Below are 19809 nucleotides of genomic sequence, written 5' to 3'. Positions count from 1 at the left end.
GTGTATCTGAACATGGGTGGGCAAGGAGCAGAGAGCACATGATGATAATGAAGGCCAGCCAGATCCTTGTCCTCAAGAAGCCCTGAAAAAATGTTAGGCAGGTCAGTGGCATAACCGGAGGTTTAGAGAAGAAATGACCTTTCACAATAAAGGCAGAATCTGGAGGCAGGGAGACAAAGAGACTACTGTAGTCATCCAAGTAAGATGCGGATGAGCCTGCCCTACAGTAGCGTGGCAGAGGATGGGCATGGGGTACTTTCTGAACTCTAAGTTTGGATAGATGTGGATAGTCAGATAGAGGGAGAATCCAGGTGCGTGTCCAGTATTCTGGTTGGTTTGCACGAGTGTGCACTCCACTAGGGACACGGGAATATCATCTATGACACCATGAATATAGAGGAAGGAAGAATTTGAAGGTAATGGTTTTAGCTTGTTACTTTTGTGGTATTAAGGTATCAAAAAGTAAGTTCCTAGTAAATAATTGAACATGACGTTTTTGTCAAGCAGGGACAAGAGATACACACTAGAGACTTACCAGAATATAGGTGGTAGGCACTGAAGCCATGGTAAGAAAGTAAAGCAGTGATTGGCAAAAAGTTAGGAAAGGCAGCTTAAGGCTATGCTGTAAAGGACCCTGAGTGATCTCAGAAGGTTTTGCAAGGTGAGATTGCTTTGTCTAAGGAGATTGTCCAACCAGGGCCTAAATTACAGCCTAATTCATTAAACAAGCTGTAAAGAAAACAAGCAAAGTTTCCCTTTGCCCTTAAGCAGCTTATCAATTTAGGTGGCAAATAATTAATTTCCACAATAGTAACTGCTACGAAAGAAAAGTCTCTAAGAAAGCACATTGCTATTTGGTCTGTGGGGTCAGAGGAGGCAGCCTCGAGGAAGTGACATGTCAGCTGAACCTAAAGGATGAGTAAAGGGACAGGAAGAACACTCCAGGGGACCATGTACTTGAGGACCTGAAGGATGCCCTGTGCAGGAAGCCAAGAAGCTGGGTGCATGTGGCAAAGTGATGACTTAGGCAATGCCACTGCCTGTGGTACACCTAAGAGCATCTTCAAGAATCTGTGTAGCAGGCTGTTCTCCCCATCTGTAGGCAGGCACCACTATGCCCTGGACTTTTATAAGTCCAGATCTGCTCCAAGAGAGCATTTTTTTAAGCAAACTGATCCTCCAGTAAGCAGTGTCTTTCTTTTCTCAGCAGTCACGTAGTCCGAGAGCCCACTGCAGGGCATCTATTGGCAGTCAAGGAAGAGGTGATTTTGTGCACAGGGAAGAGAATGGGAGTTGCTTTGACTTGGAAAGGGACTATTCAAGCAGAAACCAGAGGCAGCCAAAAAATAAATGTGTTTTGGTCAACACAGCTCACCTGGGAGTATAAGATTTGTGTTCGGCAGCAGCAGGAGAACGTGCCTCTTCAGAACTCAGCATGTCCAGGAAATAGTTTAAGAGTCAAAATCCAGTCTTGGTATATTAGTCCCAAGAGATTCTCTTGTGAAACACATGAACCAATTGGGAAAATAATGTTGGAAGAAAACTTGATTGATATTTCAAAGAAAGCAAGAACTGCTATGAAAATTTATCTTAAGTCTATTAAAACTCTCCTTGCATGCAGCTTGTAAGAGAACCTACGGTACACTGTGATTCCTTTTTGGTTTTTTTTTTTTAAGAAAAAAATCTTTTAATTTGTTTCCCCACACTTTTTGGCCTTCTTTTCAGTTACTTCTGTCAGACTGCCTTCTTAAATGGAAAGGTGGCTGACCGGGCTTCCTGACTTGTTGGTTTTCTTTTTTTTTTTTTAATTTTTATTGTTTTATTATTCCCGTGTGCATACAATGCATGGGTCATTTCTCCCCCCTGCCCCCACACCCTCCCTTACCACCCACTCCACCCTCTCCCCACCCCCTTGATACCAGACAGAAACTATTTTGCCCTTATCTCTAATTTTGTGGAAGAGAGAGTATAAGCAATAATAGGAAGGAACAAGGGTTTTTGCTAGTTGAGATAAGGATAGCTATACAGGGAGTTGACTCACATTAATTTCCTGTGCATGTGTGTTACCTTCTCGGTTAATTCTTTTTGATCTAACCTTTTCTCTAGTTTCTCGTCCCCTACTCCTATTGCTTTTAAGGTATCTGCTTTAGTTTCTCTGTGTTGAGGGCAACAAATGCTAGCTAATTTTTTAGGTGTCTTACCTATCCTCACACCTACCTTGTGTGCTCTCGCTTTTTTCATGTGCTCAAAGACCAGTCCCCTTGTTGTGTTTGCCCTTGATCTAATGTCTGCATATGAGGGAGAACATACGATTTTTGGTATTTTGGGCCAGACTAACCTCACTCAGAATGATGTTCTCCAATTCCACCCATTTACCAGCGAATGATAACATTTCGTTCTTCTTCATGGCTGCATAAAATTCCATTTGTATAGATACCACATTTTCTTGATCCATTCGTCAGTAGTGGGGCATCTTGGATGTTTCCATAACTTGGCTATTGTGAATAGTGCCGCAATAAACATGGGTGTGCAGGTGCCTCTGGAGTAACCTCTGTCAGAGTCTTTTGGGTATATCCCCAAGAGTGGTATTGCTGGATCAAATGGTAGATCGATGTCTAGCTTTTTAAGTAGCCTCCAATTTTTTTCCAGAGTGGTTGTACTAGTTTACATCCCCACCAACAGTGTAAGAGGGTTCCTTTTTCCCCACATCCTCGCCAACACCTGTTGTTGGTGGTGTTGCTGATGATGGCTATTCTAACAGGGGTGAGGTGGAATCTTAGCGTGGTTTTAATTTGCATTTCCTTTATTGCTAGAGATGGTGAGCATTTTTTCATGTATTTTTTGGCCATTTGAATTTCTTCTTTTGAGAAAGTTTTGTTTAGTTCACTTGCCCATTTCTTTATTGGTTCATTAGTTTTGGGAGAATTTAGTTTTTTAAGTTCACTATATATTCTGGTTATCAGTCCTTTGTCTGATGTATAGTTGGCACATATTTTCTCCCACTCTGTGGGTGTTCTTTTCAGTTTAAAGACCATTTCTTTTGATGAACAGAAGCTTTTTAGCTTTATGAGGTCCCATTTATCTATGCTATCTCTTAGTTGCTGTGCTGCTGGGGTTTCATTGAGAAAGTTCTTACCTATACCTACTAACTCCAGAGTATTTCCTACTCTTTCTTGTATCAACTTAAGAGTTTGGGGTCTGATATTAAGATCCTTGATCCATTTTGAGTTAATCTTGGTATAGGGTGATATACATGGATCTAGTTTCAGTTTTTTGCAGACTGCTAACCAGTTTTCCCAGCAGTTTTTGTTGAAGAGGCTGCTATTTCTCCATCGTATATTTTTAGCTCCTTTGTCAAAGATAAGTTGCTCATAGTTGTGTGGCTTCATATCTGGATCCTCTATTCTGTTCCACTGGTCTTCATGTCTGTTTTTGTGCCAGTACCATGCTGTTTTTATTGTTATTGCTTTGTAATATAGTTTGAAGTCAGGTATTGTGATACCTCCTGCATTGTTCTTTTGACTGAGTATTGCCTTGGCTATTCGTGGCCTCTTGTGTTTCCATATAAATTTCACAGTAGATTTTTCAATCTCTTTAATGAATGTCATTGGAATTTTGATGGGAATTGCATTAAACATGTAGATTACTTTTGGGAGTATCGACATTTTTACTATGTTGATTCTACCAATCCATGAACATGGGAGATCTCTCCACTTTCTATAGTCTTCCTCAATCTCTTTCTTCAGAAGTGTATAGTTTTCCTTGTAGAGGTCTTTCACATCTTTTGTTAGGTTTACACCTAGGTGTTTGATTTTGTTTGAGGCTATTGTAAATGGAATTGTTTTCATACATTCTTTTTCCGTTTGCTCATTGTTAGTGTATAGAAATGCTAATGATTTTTCTATGTTGATTTTATATCCTGCTACCTTGCTATAGCTATTGATGATGTCTAGAAGCTTCTGAGTAGAGTTTTTTGGGTCTTTAAGGGATAGGATCATGTCATCTGCAAATAGGGATATTTTGACAGTTTCTTTACCTATTTGTATTCCTTTTATTCCTTCTTCTTGCCTCATTGCTCTGGCTAGGAATTCCAGTACTATGTTGAATAGGAATGGAGATAGTGGACATCCTTGTCTGGTTCCTGGTTTTAGACGGAATGGTTTTAATTTTTCTCCATTAAGTATAATGCTGGCTGTAGGTTTGTCATATATAGCTTTTATAATGTTGAGGAACTTTCCTTCTATTCCTAGTTTTCTTAGAGCTTTTATCATGAAATGGTGTTGGATCTTATCAAAGGCTTTTTCTGCATCTATTGAGATGATCAAGTGGTTTTTGTCTTTGCTTCTGTTAATGTGGTTTATTACGTTTATTGATTTTCGTATGTTGAACCACCCCTGCATCCCTGGGATGAAGCCTACTTGGTCATGGTGAATAATTTTTTGATGTGTTGCTGAATTCGGTTTGCCATTATTTTGTTGAGGATTTTTGCATCAATGTTCATTGAGATTGGCCTATAGTTCTCCTTTTTGGAGGTGTCTTTGCCTGGTTTTGGGATAAGTGTAATACTGGCTTCATAAAATGTGTTTGGCAGTTTTCCTTCCCTTTCTATTTCGTGGAACAGTTTAAGGAGGGTTGGTATCAGTTCTTCTTTAAAGGTCTGATAGAATTCAGCAGAGAATCCATCAAGTCCTGGACTTTTCTTTTTGGGGAGACTCTTGATTGTTGCTTCAATTTCATTTTGTGTTATAGGTCTATTCAGGTGATTAATTTCCTCTTGGTTCAGTTTTGGATGATCATATGTATCTAGAAATCTGTCCTTTTCTTTTAGATTTTCAAATTTATTTGAATATAGGTTCTCAAAGTAGTCTCTGATGATTTCCTGGACTTCCATGGTGTTTGTTGTTATCTCCCCTTTTGCATTCCTAATTCTACTAATTTGGGTTTTTTCTCTCCTCATTTTAGTCAGGTTTGCCAGGGGTCTATCAATCTTGTTTATTTTTTCAAAGAACCAACATTTTGTTTCATTAATTCTTTGTATGGTTTTTTTGGTTTCTATTTCGTTGATTTCAGCTCTTATTTTTATTATTTCTCTCCTTCTATTTGTTTTGGGATTTGCTTGTTCTTGTTTTTCTAGGCATTTGAGATGTATCATTAGGTCATTGATTTGGGATCTTTCAATCTTTTTAATATATGCATTCATGGCTATAAACTTTCCTCTCAAGACTGCCTTAGCTGTGTCCCATAGGTTCCAGTAGGTTGTGTTTTCATTTTCATTGACTTCCAGGAACTTTTTAATTTCCTCTTTTATTGCATTGATGATCCATTCTTCATTAAGTAATGAGTTATTTAGTTTCCATCTGTTTGCATGTTTTTTGTCTTTACTTTTGTTGTTGAGTTCTACTTTTACTGCATTGTGATCAGATAGTATGCATGGTATTATTTCTATTTTCTTATATTTGCTGAGGCTTGCTTTGTGCCCTAGGATATGATCTATTTTGGAGAAGGTTCCAAGGGCTGCTGAGAAGAATGTGTATTGTGTAGAAATTGGATGAAATGTTCTGTAGACATCAAGTGGATCCATTTGATCTATTGTATATTTTAGATCTTGGATTTCTTTATTGATTTTTTTGTTTGGATGACCTATCTATTGATGATAATGGGGTGTTAAAGTCTCCCACAACCACTGCGTTGGTGTTAATATATGCTTTTATGTCTTTCAGGGTATGTTTGATGAAATTGGGTGCGTTGACATTGGGTGCATACAGGTTGATGATTATTATTTCCTTTTGGTCTATTTCCCCTTTTATTATTGTGGAATGTCCTTCTTTATCTCATTTGATTAATGTAGGTTTGAAGTCTACTTTGTCAGAGATAAGTATTGCTACTCCTGCCTATTTTCAGGAGCCATTGGCTTGGTAAATCTTCTTCCAGCCTTTCATTGTGAGCCTATGTTTATTTCTGTCAGTGAGATGGGTCTCCTGTAAGCAACAAATTGTTGGATCTTCCTTTTTAATCCATTTCGTCAAGCGGTGCCTTTTGATGGGTGAATTAAGTACGTTAACATTAAGTGTTAGTACTGATAGGTATGTGGTGATTCCTGTCATTTAGTTGTCTTAGTTGTTTGAAGATTTGATTGTGTGTACCTAAGTTGAGATTACTCTCTAGTTTTTTGCTTTTTCTTTTCCTGTGGTTTGGTGCTGCCTGTCCTTTCATGGTTATGTTGGGTTTCACTTTCTATGTGTAAAATCCTTTGAAGAATCTTTTGTAGTTGTGGCTTTGTGGTCACATATTGTTTTAGTTTCTGCTTATCATGGAAGACTTTTATTGCTCCATCTATTTTGAATGATAGTTTTGCTGGGTAGAGTATCCTGGGGTTGAAGTTATTTTCATTCAGTGCCCAGAAGATCTCACCCCACGCTCTTCTTGCTTTTAATGTTTCTGTTGAGAAGTCTGCTGTGATTTTGATGGGTTTACCTTTGTATGTTATTTGTTTTTTCTCTCTTACTGCCTTCAATATTCTTTCCCTAGTTCCTGTACTTGTTGTTTTAATGATGATATGTCATGGGGTAGTTCTATTTTGATCTGGTCTGTTTGGTGTCCTGGAGGCCTCTTGCATCTGTATGGGAATATCTTTCTCTAGATTTGGGAAATTTTCTGTTATTATTTTGTTGACTATATTGCGCATTCCCTTTGCTTGCACCTCTTCTCCTTCTTTCATGCCCATGATTCTCAAGTTTGGTCTTGTGATGAAGTCGATGAGTTCTTGCATTTTCTTTTCACAGGTCTTGAGCTGTTTCATTAATAGTTCTTTGGTTTTTCCTTTAATGACCATTTCATCTTCGAGTTCTGAGATTCTGTCTTCTGTTTGTTCTATTCTGCTGGATTGGCCTTCCATTTTGTTTTGCAGTTCTGTTTCATTCTTTTTTCTGAGGTTTTCCATATCCTGGGTGGTTTCCTCTTTAATGTTGTCTATTTTTATCCTGAGTTCATTTATCTGTTTATTAATCATGTTCTCTGTTTCACTTTGGTGTTTATTCAGTGCTTCTATGGTTTCCTTTATTTCTTCTTTTGCTTCTTCAAATTCTCTAGTTTTGTTGTCTTGGAATTTCTTGAGTGTCTCCTGTACATTTTGGTTGACCATATCCAGTATCATCTCTATAAAATTCTCATTGAGTAACTGTAGTGTGTCTTCTTTTAAATTATTCTTGTGGGCTTCATTGGGTTCTTTGGCATAGTTTATCTTCATTTTGTTGGAGTCTGGATCTGAGTATCTGCTTTCTTCCTTTCCCTCTGGTTCCTGTAATAATTTTTTTCTGTGGGGAAACTGGTTTCCCTGTTATTTTTGTCTTTCCATCATGTCCTTGATATTGTTATTGTCCCTGTACTGTGTGCAATTAGTATTTTTTGGCTTGTAATTATAGCACTAGTGATATTTCAAATGGAAGGGTGAGAGGGGATAGAAAGCAAAGAAGTTAAAGGAAAAGGGAAAAACTAATAATCAAATAGAAAAACAAACAAACAAACAAAACAGGGAGAGACAGTGTACTAATCAACAGTAAGCTGAAAAGGCATTAGAGAGACAGAGAGAGGATTGAAAATAAAAAGAGTAAAGATAAGAATAAAAATAAAAAAATTAGTGAATGAAAGAAAAAATATATATATAAAATAAAATAAAATAAAACAAAATAACAAATAAAAAATAAAAACCTCCAAGTTCAAATGCAATGAAATTTCAGTCTTAATAACTTTGGTGTTCATCCCTCAGCCTCCAGTCCTGGAGATGGTGCCTCAGATGTTGTTCTGTAGTTGTCTCATCAAAGGGAAGACATAAAGTAGAATAAAACTGCACAAAAAGAAAAAAAAATAGCCCACCAAGTGTCCCAAGTTCAAATGCAATACAGTTTCAGTAAGTTTTTCAGCATGCAGGTGTAGTTCGGTTGTTTTCTCATCAAAGGTAGGGAGAGAGGAAAAAAAAGAGTCTGGAGACAGTCTGTGAATGGCTTTCTGCGGTTGTGGCTTGCCTGCTTGCTGCTGTCAGCCTGCTGTTGCTGGAGGCATTATTTATGCAGATCTCAGGAGTGAGCTTAACACTCTCCTGGCCCCCGGCATGCTTTGTTTACTCAGAGTTCTCCTGTGCACAGAGCCGCTGCTACAAGCTTTCCCCTTTCCAAGCACACTGGGGGAGGTGACACTGCACCTGCCTTCTCAGGCCTGTGTGTTTATTTACAGTTCACGTGGGAGGTGGGTCTTCCCCCCTCTCCTGTGGAGTTTTCCTCCCTGCACCACTCTCACAAGCTTTCCCACTCCTGGTTGCTGGGTGCTCCCGTCCTCTCCGGCCAGGTCTGGCTTGTTTATTTACAGTTCCGGGAAGAATTCCCCTCCTACCCCCTTTGGCACTCAGGGTGCCCCACCCTCTTTGCCATGTGTCTTTATTGTTCTTATTGCTTATTACTCAGTTTCTCTTTTTTTCCCGGGTGGGGGTTGGTCTGTCCAGGGGGCTATGCTGATCTGGCCCAGGGTTGTCTGTGGGAGTACCACGTACTGCTTAGCTCACCTTGTCCGCATCTTCCCAAGCCATCTGGGCATGGGCGACTGGTGGCCTGGGTCCCTCCTGGTTTCTCCCTTTAACATGAAGTGGAGATTCTCTGCACAGGCTGGAGGTGTGGAGGGGTCAAAGTTTTGCCTCTTCTCAGTGGTCTTGTCTGCAAGGTGTGTCTCCAGCATTTCTCCAAGATTTCACTGTAGGAGGCACACTTTGTGCTTCCTCCCTCTAGCTGCCATCTTGGAATCCCTTGTTGGTTTTCTATTGGTACTGAGTACATATCTATATTCATTCTAAACTCCAAACACATAGTTTGAGTTAATGAACAGTCTCATTCAATGTAATGACTCAATGATTAAATATGGGTTCTTCAAGGTTTTGTGGCTAAAGAGAATACTAACAACTATCAAAAGTTGAACACCTAACTTTAGCACATGTTAACTATGGACTCTTTAAGCCTGTTTTCTCATTTGTAAAATGAAAATAAATAAACCTGCTCCATTTGCTGAAGAGGATGGTTTGGAAAGTGAACAGATAAGGCATGAAAGAGTGCTTTATTAGATGTTTCATACCATTTACACATTAGTTACTAATATCATTGTGATTATTATCACTATAACCAACAAGAAAATTATTCACACTAATACTCAAAGACTTTATATCTTCCATGAAAATCCTTTATGTATTCTTCATTACTCTCCTGTTTACTCAATTTTCAGAGACACGCGTAAGAATAGCATGACAGTGATAGGGGAAGGTTATCCAACCCCTCCCATTTCCCATCATTAAGAATATTTTAACTGTCAAATGTACTTAAAATCAACCATCTAAATGTGAAGTATATCACAATTATATAAACCAACAATATGACACATTTCCCTTTGTTCAGTGAAAATGACTATCACAAATTTTGCATGAAGGTGTATGTTAGTATGTGCAGGTTTCTCTAAAAAATACTTTACATAATTTATAAACAATAGGTTTGAATTGCTCACAGTTCTAGAGGCTAGGAAGTCTAAGATGAAGTTACCAGCAGATTTGGTGCCTGGCAAGGACCTGTTCCTATCAGATGGCACCTTTTGCCTGCATCCTCCTATGACAGAAAAGCACAGACAAGCCTCCTTGACCTCTCTTTTAAGGTCACTGATTACATTCACGAAGCTCTCCTGACCTAGCCACACCTGAAGACCCCACTTGTTAATATTTTTGCATTGAGGATCAGGTTTCAAGTTGTGAATTTAATATTCAGACCATAACATGAAGATTGGGAAGTTTAAGGTCAAATGCTGGCGGAGTTTAGTTTCTAGTAAGGGTTCTCTTCCTGGCTCGCAGACAAGCTGGGTATTGCTGTGCACTCACATGGCAGAGAGAGATGGAGCCATCCTTAATAAGGACTCCAGTTCTGTCAGATCAGGACTCCACTTTTATGACCTCATTTACTCCTAAAGACCTGTCTCCAATACAGTCAGAGGTTAGCTTCAACATATTCAGCTCATAGCAAGATGAGGAAAAAAAAAGAAAAGAAGAATGTGGTTGGTAATCACATTTTCTGTTGATTAGAAGAAACATGAATGGACCAACGTGTTATTAGTTGTGTTGTATTTTACATCTGTTGGGTGCCTATTTTATCCACAAAATTTTTATCAAGGAGCATATTTTGTAAAGTCATCCTGTTTTTATTCCCCATCTACTCCCTATCACAATGAGCCCTTGCTGTGGTCTGAATGTTTGTGACTCTCCTGCTCCAAATTCCCCAGGATAATGGTATTGGAAAGTCAGGAAGTGCTTAGGTTATAAGGGATCCGCCCTCATGAATGGGACTAATGCACTTATAAAGGAGACTCAGAGAACTAGCAGAAATTGACTAAAACAACCCCATTCTCTCCTATCCTTCAAGCAATGATTTTCATTACCGCATTTAGGCATTCTCTCCTTTTATGGGTGAACTATGAAAAAGTTGTACATTTGATATGAAACACAGCACTAAGAAAAATTGAGATGTCATAGTACACAAAATTGATCTTTGTGGGACAGGGGAACACCGAGAATAGCTTCTATCCTTTCTGACTACATCATGCTTTCTCTTTCAAAACTCAGGTGACTGTGACAGATGGCGGTTCTTCTCCAAAACAATCAACCATTTGGGTAGTGGTTCAGGTTCTGGACGAAAATGACAATAAGCTCCAGTTTCCTGAGAAGGTCTACCAGATCAAACTGCCAGAACGTGACCAAAAGAAGAGGGGAGAACCCATTTACAGGGCTTTTGCATTTGATAGAGATGAGGGCCCCAACGCAGAAATCTCCTACAGCATCGTGGATAGGAATGATGATGGAGAGTTCTTTATTGACCCTAAAACTGTCATGGTTTCTTCCAGAAAGCAATTTACTGCAGGGAGTTATGACATCCTGACGGTAAGATCTTCTGAATTCTAGCAAGATTGGGAGGGAGATGTTACTTTCTTATTCATGTGTACTTCTTTGAGCAATAAATCTTTAGCATAAAAAAGCAGCCACACAGCTGTGCAAGTGCTGCTTTCTGGCGGGCAAGTACAGGTAAGAATTTATGTTTGTTTGGGTGATATTCTTAAATAATGAGACAATTTCCTTTGGCTGTATCCTGTCACTCAACCTCCCTCATTCCCATAGTCTGCTGGAGCCTACGTACTCAACCACACTTCCTGTGGCCCAAATCATTCTCAAGGTACTGAACACAGATATGGACTGAAAGTAGGGGAAGAACAGCAGAGTAACATAGCGTGCTTACCTCTTAGTGTATCACTGACTATGTCCCCAAAACATCTCCCCAAAACCTAATTTTGTAATTGTTGACAGTGTGATAGAACATTGAATTTACCTGTGTAAATTGTGAGACACAAATCACAGCTAAGTTTATTCTGTAAATGTGAAAAAACACAAGTAAACAGTGACTAAATTTTTCATTAAGCTGGAAAATTAAAAGTAAACAGAAACATGAGCACCATCTCAAGTAGAAACTTAAATTCCCAAATCTATTGTACTCTTGTGTTCCACCCCCCCCAACCACTTTACACACAGAGTCCTATGCTTCTAGCATAGGGGACTGTCATCTTTATAAGTGATGGGCACTTTCCAGTGTCCAAAGAGCTATCAAGACTTGGCACCATCTACCACCCATCTCTGTGTCCTCAGCCTTCTCTGCTATGTACCATCAGTCATTTATTATGTTAAAAGTTGATTTATCTCTTCACTGCTGTGGTATGGAACTGGGTTCCTTTCCCTACTCTATAATGTACCCAGAGTAGACAGAGACAAGAGGAGAAGATACCAACCCTGTTTCTAACTTTTAGAAGCCTTCATGTAATGCATACTATTGCAGCTGTGTGACACCTGCCATTTGGGACTCTTTGAGGAGTGGATGAACCATAGTGGCTGGGTTGGTGCCCTGCCCAGATTCCTTTTCCATATTCATCTATCCCACATCTGCTGTGAGTGTTGGCTGCTAAAGGCTTACAGCTCCCTGCACGACCAGAGTAGCATCCTTGGCCGATTGTTGTCCTAAGAGATTCCACACTTCCAACCCCACCCTAGCAGCCTGCAGCCAATGACTGACCAACACCTGACTATAAAAGTTCAAACCCCTTGTCTCAGGTCAGTCCACTCTGTGGTGAAAATCATGATTCAGATCTCCCTGTGGGATCCCTGGGGTCAGCTAGGACCACCTCTATGCTTATCTCTGCCCATCCTGATTCTACTCCCTTCCTCCTGAGATTCTGTCCCTCAGAAAAACATTTCTCCCCTCATCCCTATCTCAACTCCTAGGGATCCTGACTCAAGGTACATAACTTTAGATATTTTCCATACCACAGGGATTTGGGGGAGCAAAGTGATCATCCATGAACTTGAAGGTTGTAATTGCTGCTGCTTTTGATAGCTTCTATGTCCATAAATGTTATTCCTTAATACAACATTTGAAAATCCTTTTTAAATTTTATTTTGTGGGGTTTTTTTAGGGGATTGTTTTCTGTAGTGTTTTTTGACCTGCCTCCCCATTTGAGTCCAAGGCACCATAGCAGTTCACTACAGTTGGGTGAAGAGGCGTGCTTCCCTCAGCCTTTATATCAGCCCACTGAAGACCACAGAGAAGTTAGCAATACCATGCTCCCCAACACACTGTCTCCACGAGCCCAGGCTGCCACCCAGAGTTCTCTTTCCCCACCTTGGCAGCTGGTATAACTGAGGGCCTTGAAGGCAACTAGGCCAAAGCTACTGCCTTTCCCATAACCCTTCCACAGTCTTGTGCAGTGGAGTGCATCTCCAGACAAAGCAGAAGAAGGAGACGCAACACACACACACACACACACACACACAGAACCTTACTCCCTTTCAAGTCTCATTGCCAGAAGTGAGATTCAGAGTCATGCTATAAGGAGTCAAATTAGCTATTCCTATGCATGAAAGCTATCATTTGTGTTCATAAAACATTACTTATTGTGAACACAACATTTGTTTTTCAAGGTTTCCATTATCTCTGAAGTTGGTAGTAATTGAGATCATCCTCTGGTAAACATGCAGTAAGTCCCTATCCCCCATTCTGAGTCCACTCCCTTCCCGACCCTGTGCTAAGGACAGACTTTTTACCCAACACCATGTGAGGGACAGAATCAGAGCTCTAAAACCTTTTTCTGCTCTCTCCAGATCAAGGCTGTGGACAATGGCCGCCCACAAAAATCCTCCACAGCCCGTCTCCATATTGAATGGATTAAGAAACCATCTCCTTCACCTGTACCATTGACCTTCGATGAGCCATTTTATAACTTCACAGTCATGGAAAGCGACAGAGTAACTGAGATTGTGGGGGTGGTGTCTGTGCAGCCAGCTAACACCCCTCTGTGGTTTGACATAGTTGGTAAGTTAGAGACTTCTAGAACAGTATTAGGCAATGTAATTAACTGTTTGGAGCAACTAGTCAAAAAAAAAAAAAGAAAAAACTAATAATTTGAGCTAAGACTAAAGATGTTATAGTGCTAGAATGCAAAAGAGCCAGTAAAATGAATAATCAACCTGTGCTTTCGTTCGACTCTGTAAGCTGAACAGAAAGTGCTCTCTGGCTGGATTTTCCATAGTACGTTATTTACTGCAATCTTAATGTCTTTCTGTGTGTCATTTAAATTCTATTGTCACACTTGGCTAATCTCATATCTAAATGTATTGATGGTACTAGACTTGCTGTCCTTCATTTCTCTCTTTTTCTTCACCTTTTTTCTGCATTCTGTTCTTTCTTTTTCTGCTCCCGACTGCCCTGCTTCAAGGTGGCAAGCATGCTCGAGAGATGTTCTATATTCTACAGACAGCTTGTGGGCAGAACTGTTCAACAGAAGGTACCCTTAGTGCAAACACATTTGCTAAAATACAGCTATCCAATCTGCCTTTTATGGTTTTTTTTAAAGCAAATTGAATTACATCTTTCATAACTGCCTGTGACAGGCTGAAATGCAGCCCATAGGTTTCATACATGCCTCTAACAGCTATCGCATTACTGTATCCAATGACTCCTTTGTTTGAGGTTTGATGGGGTTTTGGGTTTTGGGGGGACTGTTTTGATTCTTTTTTCCTTTGCTTTTGAGGTATGTGGGCTTTTTGTTGCTTTGTTTTTGTTTTTATCTTTTTTGTAGGTTGGTTTATTTAACTGGGCTTTTTTCAATTGAAAAATAAATTAAAATGTATTCCAGCCCCTGTGTTTTGCAGTGGTAGTACCATTCATAGAGTCAAAAAAAACCCAAAAAACCTATAGGAGAGTCCCCTGGCAGCCGTCCACAAAAGGAAGGGCAGGAAATGGAACCTAGATATATAGCCAGTGAGCCTCCTGAGCACCTGAACAGAGAAAGCAGATGGAAGCATGCAGGACAGACCTTGGGAGCCAACCTTTAAATTCCTTGAAAGAAAGCAGGCAAGCATGCCAGGCTGCAAAAGGAAAGGGCAAAACAGCACTTCAGCCCTTTGAAGGGAAGAAGGAAGTGTGTGCTCCTGCCAGGATCTAACACTGGGTTTTGCTGAAGCTGACTTCCCACGCTTCTCTGTGGGAGGCAGAGAATCCAGGAGAGAGCTGGTCTGGAGGAATCATTTCCTTCCACATGTCACTGCCTGGATAGGATGGGCAGGAACCTGCCTGTCCTCAGGATGGCTTGATCTGGGGAAAGCATTTAAGACCCTCCACATCTGGCTAAATAAGGTACAGAAAGAGTATGCTCCATGGCCCTCAACTCAACCTCAGTAGAGTCCTCTGATCTCCCTAAAAGAAAGAGGTTCTTTTCTACATATTTCATTTTGTAATGATGGTCATATGTCTTTGTTTTACTTAACTGGAATTAATCACAGCATCTTGTATGTGACCATTCTCATACCAAGCTTTCACTTTCCTTCTTCATCACCATTTAACATATTTAAAATGGAGCCTCTTCTGAGCCATGAGAGACATCTCCACTACTTATCTTCTCAGTAATTTTCAGCTCATTAAGAGTCATCTGACACAGTTTCTTTTTTCCTGGTGCAACATAGGGTTGCACATGCCATCACCTAGTTACCTGTTGTCTGTGCAGCCACCTTTAGAGATTCCTTTGCTAATATCACGGTCAGAGTCACAGAAAACGCATTTCAGTTGCAACATGCACGCCTGGTACTGGGTCCCCAGGAATATGTGCAATGACCAATTCTTTTAAACAGCCCCCAAAATGTAGGCTAGAAACCAAACAGGCCATAGAAAGACTGGTATGCTGTCCTGAGTAGTTGAATGAGTTGACCTCTCTCATCAGCCACCAATTTGTCTCTGTCCTTCATACTCTAGTTTGCAAGCACCTCTACTACATGGCAGCCTCTTTGTGCCTCCGTGATCCATGCATGCAACCCTCCTAACACACAGCACATCCCATCTGCCACCTGCACACCCCAGGATGCTCTTTCTTGTACTCTACAAGCACACCTTTCTCAGTCTGACCAACCACCTGACCAGTTATCCAGATCAGGTTTGCAATTCTTCAGCATTGTGTTATATGTATGTAAGCGTGCCTAGTAGTTCTGCATGTAACCTCACTTGCAAGTTTTTCATGTCAGTATTATTAGTACTATGTCTGTTTTCATCTGTACTCATCCTAGTTGCATTGTCAGCCCACAAGGTCAAGGCCCATGTCTCCTCATTCTTCCCCTTGCCAGTGCTTCTGTGGGTATCTACTCAGGGTGAGTGGAATGAACTATTGGTGAGTACGATGATGCCTCAGAAAACTCCACTGATGGCTCATGAGACCCATGCAGACTCACCATGACCATCCATGACCGTTCCTTGTACTCCAATCATGGCAAGGCAGCACCTTTGACAAAATGGGAACAGCACTGGTCCAAGAAGACAGGGTCAAGTTACAGATGACAGCCTTCCTGGAGAAAGCCCCTTTAGGCTGTCCAGATGTAAATCCAGGAACCATTATCCATAACATGGTCCTAGTTTTCACATTGCCTTATTAGCTTTGTGTTCCTAAATGCTGCTCTCTTCCTAAAAAGGCCCCTTAGTGTCAGTGCACTGAGTCTTACAGGGTTGTCCTTCTGGTCTGAATGTTCCCATCACAGAGATTTCACTGTAAATCTGGTAACATCCAGCCAACCTTCTTTTACAAATTGAACTTACTGGGCCAGATGCCCAAAGAGAGCATGATCTTATTTCCATTCCTACAGCCAGGCACATCTTGAAACGCCAGCTCTTTATTTCACTCACCATAGAAGTAAAATCCTTTCTCCAGGTGCTGGTTGTTTTCAGTACAGATATGGTTTCCCCTTCACTAAGCCTCCCTTTTGAAAGTCTTCCTAATCTGTCAGAATTGTTTTATTTCGATCTGCTGACAACATTGTTCCCTTTCTCCAAACACCTCTTGTTTTCTTTATCATATTCAGATGTTTTGTTCTTGCTTTCAAGATTTCTTGCTTACTGATCTTCAGCAATGGAAACTTTCTTCTTTTTATTCCCTTTCTCCTTACCTAAGCATCTTCTGTGACCAAAATGACACAGAGGGACAGAGAGGGAACAATGGTCCTTAGTGCTTAGCAATCAGAAGTATGTGCTAAGTGAATGCTAGGAAGAAGCATAAGGTATACAATGTCAGCGTGGATCCGAAACGACACCTCAGGTTAAAACTCAAGATTGGCCCAAATACTCTTAGGATTCTCCAAGAGAAGTCAAGACCTATTGCCTTAAGTCAGACCTGAGACAGAGTACACAACACGCTGGTGTAGTGCTTACAGCTTGCAAACGCTCTAACTGCTGAGTGCTCATTAAGTAAGCAGAAAGGGTGTTTCAGCGTGAGTTTTTTCCCTTGACAGTAGTCTCGTTTTCACATTTTCAGATTTACCTGATTCTAATGTAACTGAATTTCTTTTCCTCCTACCATAACATGAATTCACAAAAACTATGTGGTGAGCAAGATTTTGTTCACAAGCCTAGACCCTTGCACCGAGGATCTGTCAGACGCTTTTTGTGCCTCCAGAGAGACCAGTACTTACACTGCGATGTAGCTAGACTCTTCAGCTTCAGAAACAGAAACCCTCTCATAGCCAAGTTAAGAAAGCTGTAATTAAAAGGAAACATAATAAAGTTCAGCTGTTGTGTGCTTGAACACCCCAACGCACTGCATGTTCCTTCTCTGTGCTAAAAGGGAAAGAAAATGAAGGGAACGAAAATAACCCATAATCCTTTGTGGCTTTATCACATATCGTCACACCTCTCAGGACACTATGGTTTCAGCTCAGCAGCAACCTGATTTACATTCTCTCCAATGTGCATGCAATCTGGCTCACAGTTCAGTCCCTGAAACTTTATGCTGGTGGCAAATATTTGAACTGTAAAGGCCGTGATTAGTATACACCTCAAACAGTTCTCTTTACCTATCATTGATGGGGGGTCCTGCCACCCATCTTTTATCTCTTTATCTGACTTAGAGTAGAAAACCGCTTTTCTCTGTAGACAGTAAACATCTAAAATATCTTTATTTGCTTTGCCTAATGTCTAGAGAGGAGAAAGGCTCTGTGAAAATTTTACTCTGTGTTTTAGATGCGTAAAGGCTCTCTTGGCCCTCAGTTTGCTATGGGTTCCGACAGACTTTGGGTCGTGCTGCCTCCGCAGGGGGCCCTGCGGAGCCCTGGCTTGTTTAGAATTGGGTCAGGCAGTAAGGTAAGCTCTCTGATGGTACTAGCAGCACCTGTTCTCTGACTGCAGCATGAGCATCTCTGCATCTTCCCTGTCCATATTTCTTCATCGGAAAACTCTCTTGCCTCTCCTGAGAGAAGCCAGGTCCATTTCTAATACAGCTGTTGTTCCACCAGAGTGAGTTTTGCTCAGTCCTTCAACTGTCATCAAATGCTTCATTTCTCCTTCTCAACATTCTTTCCCTAATTTGATCCCACATAGGCCTTTCTTTTCTCTATAGCAACGATTTCATTCCATAGAAGCTTATCAGAAGAAACTTTAGAAAAACAGTAAGACTAAAAATACTTCCTATATTAATTTTTTAAAGAAATTGATCTTTAAACTACATTCTTAAAGGAACTTTCCTACTACTGTTTCCTGCCCTCTACCTGGCGTCTCCTGCTTTCCTTGGAAATATAACTTTCACTCCAGAACTGTGCTTGCTTCATTCCAAAACAGAAAATTATTCATGACCACACTGTAACCAGTGTTTAGCATTTTCCTTAAGTTCAGTATGCATGCGAATGTGATAAACAGCTTGTATACTATGCTCTTAATCCATTGAGATTCAGCCACTCAGTGTTTCGGAGGCTTCTCAGCTAGCATTTCCCCATGGGTGACTACTAAATTTGGGTTGGTAGTTTTACAATTGCACATGCAGTGGAAAGGAATTATATGCTAGGAGAGGGGCCTGGATGTTTCTGTAATGGAGAAGCTGTGTGATTTTCACTACTGAATCTCTTCATGGAAAGGTGGTGGTGGTGCTTCATACCCATCTTTAAAGAAAAACGTGACTCAGTCATGGCCCACTGCCCAGCTACCCAGCTTATTCAAGTAGCAGCTACTGGCTCAAAGAATTTTTATTCAGGTCCCATTTTTAAAGGCTCTGTTTTAGGGCATCCATACTTACCATATTTAACTTTCGAATCCAATAGAAAGTCAGTGTGCCTCTTCTGCCCTTTGCTTATCTGTCTTGACCAAAAATGGTCAAAGAGGCATGTCCCCAGTGTGAATTATCTGTTATGTGGGCTGTTCACAAGCTTGCTTTTAACCATCTCTGCTGCACACCCCTGCAGCAATGCTCAGGCTGTGACGTTTCTCTTTTCCCACTTTGTTGAAACTCAGACCAGCTTGGCAGTGTCCCCACCTTTTATTTAGCCTCACACTGCTGCACTGAACACACTCTGGCTTTGCATGTTCTGTTACTGGCTCTGAGGAAGCACACCTTGTTTCAAATGGAATGTACTAGTGCAAATGGACTCCATGCATTTGATTTTCTCACCCCAGATGATTTGGACATGGTTTCCTACAAAAATGGAATAACCTTTCAGGCTAAAGGGAGCCTGAAAAATGAGGCCTGGGGGAGAGCAGTGGAGTTGGTTATGTAAAAGGATGTTTAAATATTGGCCATTAAATTGCTGGAGGATTGATGGTGAACTTCTGGTCTAGATTCTGTGTCCCTTGTCAGAAATTCATTTGAAAACTCAAGGAGGATTTTGCTTTACATGAAACCTTGGCTTAAAGAAGAGCAAATGTCTTGGAAATGTGTATCGGAGACTGCCAGCCATATCTACAGGCTCGGCTTTAGTTGCTCTGTACCCAGTGTTTCTAATTATGTATTTCTCCTACTCCTTTTCCAATATCTACAAGCCCCAATCCTCTGTAGGTCTATAGCACTTAAAGGTGAGTGGGGAAACACACACACACACACACACACACACACACACACACACACACACGTGCACACAAAACACACATGCACACCCATAGGAAGAGAGAGAACTATAAAAAATGACAGCCATAAAAATTGCCAAAGATACTATTTGATACAAAAAACAACTAAGAAAAAGCACACGATTTAAATGTGTATGTAAAATATGTAGATTTTACATTATTAAGCACATGCAATGGTTGTATATTGTGTGCAGTGCCCTGAGGAAAAGGAAGTCTTAGTTCGTGAGCGAAAGCATATAAAATTGCCCCAGTTAGCCATTAACTTAAATTGGAAACCTATGCTTACATATTCTACAAATTTAGTTCTCATTAATCTCAAAAGTAGAACAAA

The 19809-nt window shown here is 40.5% G+C and overlaps 1 protein-coding gene across 1 annotated transcript in view; it reads left to right on the top strand.

The window, feature by feature from the left end:
• The window catches only part of LOC141422661 (protocadherin Fat 3-like), a 134486-nt gene that overhangs the window by 65010 nt on the left and 49667 nt on the right, over positions 1–19809 (top strand). Inside the window, exons 4-6 of the mRNA XM_074072053.1 lie at positions 10640–10954; positions 13217–13427; positions 13831–13899. Coding sequence (XP_073928154.1) covers positions 10640–10954; positions 13217–13427; positions 13831–13899 — 595 coding nt within the window. The remainder of the gene's footprint in view (positions 1–10639; positions 10955–13216; positions 13428–13830; positions 13900–19809) is intronic.

Source organism: Castor canadensis, chromosome 1 (genome assembly GCF_047511655.1).
Source record: "Castor canadensis chromosome 1, mCasCan1.hap1v2, whole genome shotgun sequence".
Taxonomy (NCBI): domain Eukaryota; kingdom Metazoa; phylum Chordata; class Mammalia; order Rodentia; family Castoridae; genus Castor; species Castor canadensis.
Note: the sequence above shows the minus strand (reverse complement) of the source record. Positions and strands in the feature narration are given on the sequence as shown.